This window comes from Dipodomys ordii, unplaced genomic scaffold, assembly GCF_000151885.1.
Source record: "Dipodomys ordii isolate 6190 unplaced genomic scaffold, Dord_2.0 Scaffold87, whole genome shotgun sequence".
Taxonomy (NCBI): Eukaryota; Metazoa; Chordata; class Mammalia; order Rodentia; family Heteromyidae; genus Dipodomys; species Dipodomys ordii.
This window is the reverse complement of record NW_012267303.1, coordinates 3,549,008-3,558,234: the sequence shown is the minus strand read 5'-3', so window position 1 is coordinate 3,558,234 and position 9,227 is coordinate 3,549,008. Positions and strand designations below refer to the sequence as shown.

Genomic DNA, 9,227 nt, shown 5'->3' with positions numbered 1-9,227 from the left:
CGGCGGGGCTCGGGGCGGGAGGCCTGGATCAGGCCCCGCCGCTAAGCCGGGCGCCCCGCAGCTCCGCGGTGGACAGCCGCACGGGCTCCAGGGTGGCCATCAAGAAGCTGTACCGGCCTTTCCAGTCCGAGCTGTTCGCCAAGCGCGCTTACCGCGAGCTGCGGCTGCTCAAGCACATGCGGCACGAGAACGTGAGTCTGCGGTCAGCGGCTGCCCGGCCCTCCCCTCCTCAGCCTCCCCTTCCCCACCTCTTCCTGTCCCTCCTCTCCCCTCCCCAACCCTCCCCTCCTCAGTCCTTCTCCCTCCCCTCCTCTTCCCAGCCCTCCCCTCCCCGACAAGTCCCACCCAGCTGCTGCTTCCTCCCGGCCCCCCTGTCTAGGTCACTCCCCCCACCCCTAGGCCCCAAAGCTGTGAGGCTGATGGTCAAAGCAGTGTTCCTGGAGGAAGGGGCACAGACATGCCCCTTTCTAGGAGACCCTCCTTTGTACCCCACGTCCGGTCCCTCCCCCTCAGCTCACCTGATTCTGCTGCTCAGGTGGTGGACAGTGTTACTTGGGCCGTGAGCAACTCCAAATCTTGTTCCAGAGTCTGCCTCTGGCCAGGGTGGTATGAGGCTCTATGCTAATGGCCTGGGGAAAGTTTAAACCCCCACCCCAAGCCCCTGCTCCAGCATCTCCACCCCACCCTGCCTGACATGTTCTTATCCTTCTGGGTCATCCTAACCACCAGACCTCTAGGAGAACCAGGTCCTTGTGTGTGCCAGCAAGCAGACCTCCTTGACTCAGTCACTGCCAGACTTGGTGCTCTGGTAGATCCTTTCTTCTTGCAGGCTCTGCATGTCTGCCCAACCTGGGCTGAACCTGTTTCATTCCCATGAGTGTAGCTTCCTTCAATCCTTGTTTTGCTCCCATCTCTCTGTCTTTCTGTCTGTCTCTCTTTCTCATTACTGGAGTTTGGCCTGGTGCATCCTTAGCTTGCTTGCTTGCTTTCTTGGTTAATACTCTATCACTTGGGCCATGCCTCCAGTCCTGATTTTTGCTTGGTGATTTTGGAGACAGTTTCATAGATTCTTCTGCCCAAACTGACTTTGGACCTTGATGCTGTGGACCTCAACCTCCTGAGTAGGATGATAAGCATGAGCCCTCAGCAACCAGCTTCACCTCCCACCCTGACTTACATGCCAGGGAATCTACTCTGCCCTGCAGGCCCTGGCCTCTCCACAGCTGGGCACTGCTGCCGCCAAGATGCCCCCAACACAAGTTGGGAGGCACTGCCAGTTCTAAGTTGTGTTTTGTGAGGAAAGAGGCTGGAAGGGGCTGGGAGGCCTTCTTGATGGGGACAGGGAACGGACGCAGTCCCAGCACGGCTCCCTGTGTCCCCCCAGCCGCTTCAGGCCTCTCCCTTTCCTCAAACCCCAGCCCCCTGCTCTGCACACGCTACCTCTACATCTAGGATAATGACCCCTGCCCACTTGGTTGAGTGACTCCCCTGTGCCCAGGCCTTTCTCTTCCCCTGGCCATGCTCCTGGCCGTAGCTCTGGCCTTGACTGCAGTGGTCACCTACCTGCCCCTCTGCCTCAGGCCTCACTCCACTCCATCCCTGTACTGCAGTCTTGAGGACAGGCTCAGTATCACACCGCTGCTCAAGCTCTTCCGCACAGGCTTAACGGGTCACAGACCAACCTTCCTCGGGTATGAGAGCGCAAGCCCCAGCAGGAGGCTCTTACTCCCCCCACCCCTTGGCCTGGACCACAGCCACTTGGCAGAGGCCAGGTGTTACCTAAGCTATGGGAGTATTCTTCCTTCTGTTTCAGTCATTTACCTGGCCTCTGTTGAAACGTTTACCTGTTCCTCTAGCTGCTTGGATTTCCAACTGTCCTTGTGGAAACCTTCATGGGCCCCTGAAGGGCCTGTCATTCCCACATGCCGGACCGCCACTGTCACACTGTCCATCTGTCCATTTCCCTTAACCAGAGCGGTGTGGAGATCAAGTCTGCCATCACAGTGCAAGCTCATGCTCTAGACAGCTGAGGCATGGTCCCAGTAAGGACTGACCAGATGTTGGCTGTTTCCAGGGGCTGTGTGGACTTGAATCCAAGACTTGCTTGATTAGGGAAAAGGAAATGTGGGGGAGGGAGGACCAAAGGTCTCTAGTGCTTGGACACGGGAGGCAGCCCGGACTGGGCTGCCCCTCCCCCAGAGGATCCCTGCTGTCACCATCCAGAAATAGCCTGTGTCTGCAGGCAAGTGTAGCAGAGCCGGGCGGGGCTGCCGTGGGCACACGGGGGAGATGAGGACAGGGTTTCCTGTGTGGAGCACTGGGCCACCTTTGGGGTGCTGAGTCCCATGTCATCTGTGTGTGTCCATCCCTCCTGGCACTCTGTCCCCCAGGTGATCGGGCTGTTGGATGTGTTCACTCCTGACGAGACCCTGGAGGACTTCACAGACTTGTGAGTGCTGGCTAGCTGGCCAGGCGGGCGTGGCAGCCTGCGGGGCTCCTGGGTACCAGATTTTGGTCCCAGGCTGACTCCAGGCTCTCTCCCCAAACCCTGGGTGGGTGGGGACCCAGAGGTACATTGCTCCCTCTCTTCACCCTCCCATTGCTCGTGGAACCCGTGGGCACTGGCACTCCTAGGGAGAGCCAGGGCCGCCTCCTCCTTTGAGGCCCAGGCACCTGAGCCGTCAAGTTGACTGAGGTACGAACCTGGGATGTGGGATGTGAACAGGCGGGTCTTGCACAGACCTTGACACCAGTGTGTGGCCCAGAATCAGAGCCACTGGCCTTTGCTGACAGATGGGGTAAGAGGCAGCAGGGAGGACCTACCCCACCCCTAACCCCCTCCCAGCCTGTCTGACAGGTGACTAGTCCAAGGCTCACACTACAGATAGCCAGAGACAAGGGGCAAGCAGGGAAGGGCTGGAGCAGAAAGCAGCCTCTGCGTCCCAGTGCCCTCTGGAGGTGCTGATGCCCCTTCCCTCTCTGCACCCACCCAGCCTTGACTGCCCCGCCCCAGACTCCCGCTCCCCTTGCCCGTGAAGCTCACATCCTGCTGCCAGCCCTCATCGGGCACACAGTGCCCTTCCTTCCGGTGTGGAGCCCCCTCCCACCTTCCATTCTGAACTGGAGGGGTGGGACAGAGATGTGGGCATGTGTTGGCTGCAGGCCACAGTGGGGGCAGTGGTTCAGTGGGGGAGACGGTAGGTTCCAGGGGCTAGTGGAGAGGATACAATGGGTGACACCCCAGGGGTCCCCGTCTGGGCAAGGTCTTGCAGGGTTTGGGCCACAGCCAGTGAGCCCCGGCACAGATCCAGGGGCCGGCCTTGTCCTGCTGACTCTACCTGACCCTGCTCCCACAGCTACCTGGTAATGCCGTTCATGGGTACCGACCTGGGCAAGCTCATGAAGCATGAGACTCTGAGTGAGGACAGAATCCAGTTCCTTGTTTATCAGATGCTGAAAGGGCTGAAGGTGGGGCCTGCTGAGGTGGCCGTGGGGAGGTCAGCAACGCCCGGATGGCAGGGTACAGCTTCTGGCTTGGAGGGACTTGCGCTGACAGTAGCCAATCCCCCTCTCTCCTACAGTATATCCATGCCACTGGTGTCATCCATAGGGTAAGTTCTGGTGGGAATGGGCAACCCCTCACCCATGCCTCTGCCCGCCATGTGAGCAGGAGGGGCACTCAGATCCAGGTCCAGCCTTGTAAGGGGGAAGGATCGAGTCTCCTGTGGGATGTGTGTGTGTGTGTGTGTGTGTGTATGCCAGCAACACCCCCCACACAGCCCTGCCGGAGCCTGCCCTCACATAGCCCATCTACTCTCACTGGAGGGCTTCGGAGGCAAGGACTCAGTTCAGACCCAGACTGGCATCCTTAACAGTGCTGCCTTGGCACACCCCAGGCAGGCAGGACACAGTGGCACGCCCCCCCCAGCAGGCAGGACACCATTCTTCCTTTTCTCTACCCCAGGACCTCAAGCCTGGCAACCTGGCTGTGAACGAAGACTGTGAACTGAAGGTAAGGCTGGACGGGGAGGACAGCTCACGTCTGGCTCAGCAGCCCCTCACCATCTGTCTACTACCCTGGTGTCCTCAGGCCCTGGAGGTGGCCCAGAGCTGCGGTGTCTAGACAGTGACTGCGCAGCTGATGTGCTCTTGGGGGTGCTGGTGGGGATGGCATCAAGCACGCGCCACGCTGGCCCAGAGCAGGGTTTGGCTGTCCCCCAGAGTGAGCAGGAAGCGGCTGAGTGGAAAGAATCCCAGGTGCCAGCTCCTGAGGTGGGCTGGTCCTTAGCCTTGGCAGGGTGGTGGATGCCCCAGTGTAGGTGCTTTGGAGCCAACCCCAGGTCTCCTGGAAACCGCAGACCTGCTCACTCCTCAGGGTCCCCTCAGTCCTCCTCTCAACGTTTCTCTCAGATCCTGGACTTTGGCTTGGCTAGACAGGCAGACAGTGAGATGACAGGATATGTGGTAACTCGGTGGTACCGGGCACCTGAGGTCATCTTGAATTGGATGCGCTACACACAGACAGGTGAGAAGCAGAGCCCACCCCAGAGGCTCAAGGACACTCATGCTGCACCTGTCTCCTTCCATTCATTCATTCACTCGCTTATTTATATTTATTTTGTGCCAGTCCTGGGGCTTGAACTCAGAGCCTGGGCTCTGTCCCTGAGCTTATTTTGTACTAGGTTAGTACTCTACCACTTGAGCCACAGCTCCATTTCCAACTTTTTTGGGGGTAGTTTAGTGAAAATAAGAGTCTCATAGATTTTCCTGCCCTGGGCTGGCTTCAAGCCATGATCCTCATATCTCAGCTTCCCGAGAAGGATTATGGATGTGAGTGAGCCACCTGCACCAGCTCCTCTATCTTTAATCAAATTACTTTTTTTGTATTGGGGCTTAAAGTCATAGTCTTGAAGTCTCTTAGCTTTTTCTGCTCAAGGTTGACACTCTACCACTTGAGCCACACCTCTACTTCCAGATTATTGCTGGTTAAATGGAGATAAGCGTCTCCTGCACTTTTCTGACGGGGCTGGCTTTGAACTGTGATCCTCAGATTTAAGCCTCCTGAGTAGCTAAGATTATAGATGCAAGCCACCAGCACCTGGCTTTCTGTTATTTTTCCTTTTCAGTGCTAGGGATTTAACCCAGGGTCTCACTCGGGCTAAGCGAGTGGCCTACACTGTCACAACCCAGCCCTTCTCAGTCTTTGACAGGGAGCCTCATGAAGACTGTCCCCAGAGAGGTGGTGGAGCTGGGGTGGGAGCTGAGGGAGGATGTGGTAGGTGGAGCCCCCTCTAGTCTCTTCCCCCAGGCCTGTATGCACCTCTCTTCTGTGTTTCTCCACTGGGTGCCCTCTCCTTTCCCATGTCTGCATCCTCATCACCCTGAGTTGCTCTGTGTGTGTGTGTGTGTGTGTATGCGCATGTGTGGGCACTCGTGGGTCACCTCCACCCATGGGCACTGATGGATCTTGTCTCAGTGGACATCTGGTCAGTGGGCTGCATTATGGCGGAGATGATTACCGGGAAGATACTGTTCAAGGGCAGTGATCGTATCCTCACACGTGGTTCGGCGAGGGGCTCATGCCTAGGTGGTGGGTGGTGAGTCAGTTCCCTCCCTCTGGCCCTGCGCTATGCTCCTGACCTTGGTGTAGACCTGGACCAGCTGAAGGAGATCATGAAGGTGACAGGGACACCCCCTGCTGAGTTCGTGCAGAAGCTGCAGAGTGACGAGGTCTGTGGGCAGCTGGGTGGGCAGCTTGGCCCAGGCCTGGGGGCTGTCCTGTTCCTTCACCCTGCTTCTCTCATAGGCTAAGAACTACATGAAGGGTCTTCCTGAGCTAGAGAAGAAGGATTTTGCCTCTGTCCTGACCAATGCAAGCCCTAAGGGTATGGCCAGGCAGCTGGGGGTCTGGGCCTTCCTGTGGCCTGGTCTGATGTGCCCCCCTCCCCGCCCCCCAGCTGTGGATCTCCTGGAGAAAATGCTGGTGCTGGATGCCGAGCAGCGGGTAACTGCAGTGGAGGCCCTGGCCCATCCCTACTTTGAGTCTCTGCAGGACACAGAGGATGAGCCCAAGGCCTTGAAGTACGATGACTCCTTCGATGACGTGGACCGCACCCTTGAGGAGTGGAAGCGTGAGTAGGGGGCGCCAGGTCCGGACCCCACATGTCCAGTCAGTGACTTCCTGCCTGGGGTTGTTGGGTAGGTGAGGAGGACAAGGTGACTGGAGGGGGTCTGAGATTGAGGCTTGGCCATGGAAGCAGGTGGGAACTTCGTGCTGCAGCTCTGAGCTCTGTGCACCAGTGCTGGCCACTCCTGGCCTCCCATCTGCTACTCCCTTCCTGTGATGCCCAGCCTTCCCTACGTCCAGGCCAGAGACCTGATCTAGCCAAATGCTCCCCCGTGATGTCCTGCCTACAGGGGACAGCCCAGCCCGCGCAGCCCTGGGATTTGTTCTCCCTGCCTATACCAGCAAGGATTCAAGTCCCCCAAATGGCTGCTCTTCACACCTCTGGGACCTGGCTTGCTGTTCCATCATCCCGAGGGGCCTTCCTTCATCTTTTATTGTTTGTTCTTGTGAGGGTCCTGGGGTTTGAACTCAGAGCCTGGATGCTATCCCTGGGCTTTCTTTTGCTCTGGCTTATGCTATATTACTTGAGCCACAGATCATCAGGTGCTGATAGCTCATGCTTCTAATCTTAGCTGCTCAGGCTGAGATCTGAGGATCATGGTTCAAAGCTAGCCTGGGCAGGAATCTTATCTCCAATTAACCACCAGAAACCCGGAAGTGACACTGTGGCTCAAAGTGGTAGAGCACTAGCCTTAAGCAGAAAAGCTCAGGGACAACACCCAGGCCCTGAGTTCAAGCCCCATGACTGACAACAACAACAAAAGTCTCACAGACTTTCCTGCTCCAGCTGGCTTCAGCCTCTAGTGCCTGACTGTTTGTAGCTCCTGACACTGGGATTACCTATGTAACTGAGGTTGGTCTCAGACTTACTGTGTAGCCCAAACTGACTTCAAACTCTAAATACAAGGCTGGCCTCAAAACATTCCTGCTTCAGCCTCCTGAGGTGCTGGGACAACAGGTGTGTAATCCTACCACGTCTAGGCCCAACTCCTCTTCATCCTCAAGGGCCGGCCTCCCTTTGAGCTCTGACATGGAGCTGTTTTCTTCCGTCTCTGCTCCAGAATAACAGGGCAGCTTGAGGAGTGACACTGAGTCTCAGGTCTTGTCTGCCCATCTCCAGGTCCTTGACCCTGTACCCTCCGAGTAGGAAGGCTGGGGGAGGTGAGGCTCTCAAACCGGCATTCCTTAGGGCTGCCAGACTGCGTGGCTCCCCCCAGCGGGCGTTCTACCCTAATTGCTGTGTCATAGATCATGAGTTTGGTTCTGTGAGAGGAAAGGCTTCTACTGCAAAACAGATAACTTTAAAGCCACAAACCACAGGATCTTCTGTGGTCCTTCCCCCCCCCCCCCATAGCCAGTGGCTTTTGCTTTTATAACAGACCTTGGTGAGTATGTGGTGAAACCTCTGGGCATAGAAACACAAGTTCTCATCACCTCCTGTTTCCTTGGGAAAAATCCAGCTTTGTAGCACAGCTTCCCCGAAGTGGCACAGCCTAATTAGGATTAGGAAGGTGCAGGCTTCTAGCCGCAGGTGAAAGCAAAGGCCAACTGTCCTGTCTACCTCTCCTCTGCAGGTGTCACTTACAAAGAAGTGCTCAGCTTCAAGCCTCCCAGGCACCTGGGGGCCAGGGTCTCCAAGGAGACAGCTCTGTGATCATCTCTGGCTGCCATGGGGACACCCTAAGAGCTTGGGCTTCAAGGTGCCATCTCTCCTTCCTGAGAGGGGAGCCCACAGTACCATCCTGGACTTTACTTGAAGTCTACTTGAAGAAAATGAGTCCCTCCTCCCCAAGCCTGCACTCTGGGGTCCCCAGCTAGCCTTGCTGGCCATCTTGAGCTTTCTGTACAGAATTCTTACCCAACATGCCCCTCCACCAGGGTGTACAAAAAGCTTCAAAGCTAGCAGGGCTCAGGAGCCAGTGCTGGCTTTTGAACCCTGCTGCACTGCACTGTGTCTAGGCCAGTTTTTCAGAGAGGGAAGAAGAGGGAAGAAGCAGAGTGTTGATCAGGGACAGTACCTCTCCTTGGGGATGGGGATTGGGGGCTCTTTACCCCCAGCCTGGAATGTAAACTAGCCATTTTATGCTCACCTGGCTGACAGGAAATAAACTTTTTATAGATACTCCATTCCATTCAGCCTGACACCTACGCCGCCCCCCTCCTCCCCTCCCCCCCCCAATTAGGCCTCTGAGCTGCTGCTCTGTGCACAGAACAGAGGTAGTAAGCTGCCACCCCGTTTCCCCCCAGTTCACAGGGCTAGTGCCTACTTCCCCAGCTCCAAGCCAGAATCTGGTCCCCCTGCCCCAGGGCCAGGTGATAGTAAAGAAGTGTTAGGGTCAGGCCAACTGACCTAGGGAGAAGGGGACAACTCCTGTGTCTAATGAGGCACCGCTGATCATCACAGATCTGGAGGAGCTGGCCGGTGGCTCATGCTGGTCATCCCAGCTACTCAGGAGGCTGAGATCTGAGGATCGCTGTTCAAAGCCAGCCCAGGCAGGAAAGTCCAGGAGACTCTTTTTTTGTTGTTGTTTTTTGGGTCCGGTCGTGGGGCCTGAACTCTGGGTCTGGGCACTGTCCCTCAGCTCTTCAGCTCAAGGCTAGCACTCTACCACTTGAGCCACAGCGCCACTTCCTGCTTTTTTTTCTTTTTGCTTATGTGGTGCTGAGGAATCGAACCCAGGGCCTTAGGCATGCAAGGCAAGAGCTCTACCACTGAGCCACCTTCCCACCCCCTAGTCCAGGAGACTCTTATCTCCAATTAACCTCCAGAAAACTGCAAGTGGCGCTGTGGCTCAAGTCGTAGAGCGCTGGCCTTGAGCTGAAGAGCTGAGGAACAGCGCCCAGGCCTAGAGCTCAAGCCCCACAACCGCCTTCCTCTGCAGTGGCGCTTCCTTCCTGCACCCCTCCCGCCCCCGTGCCCTCCTGTGGGCCCCCCGTGTCCCCCAGCCCCCCGCCGCCCGCCCCCCTCCCTTTCGACCCCCGTCCCCCGCACAGCGGAGGCCGCTCCGCGCAGCCCTGCTTGGGGCTCACACGGGCCCCTAGGCTCCCTTCGGGGCTTCCGGGCTGCTCCGGGGTGGAGGCACCGGCCGGGGCCTCGCCG

The 9,227-nt window shown here is 57.3% G+C and overlaps 1 protein-coding gene across 1 annotated transcript; it reads left to right on the top strand.

Annotated features, from left to right (window-relative positions):
• The first annotated feature begins 45 nt into the window (after positions 1–45).
• On the top strand, positions 46–7,986 carry LOC105992729 (mitogen-activated protein kinase 12). Its single transcript, XM_013025741.1, has 11 exons — positions 46–191; positions 2,391–2,449; positions 3,357–3,468; positions 3,582–3,611; positions 3,965–4,012; positions 4,411–4,525; positions 5,477–5,548; positions 5,651–5,730; positions 5,807–5,885; positions 5,958–6,131; positions 7,702–7,986. The coding sequence occupies exons 1-11, from the start codon at positions 177–179 to the stop codon at positions 7,779–7,781; spliced, it is 864 nt and encodes a 287-aa protein (XP_012881195.1). The 5' UTR covers positions 46–176; the 3' UTR covers positions 7,782–7,986.
• The last annotated feature ends 1,241 nt before the right edge of the window (positions 7,987–9,227 follow it).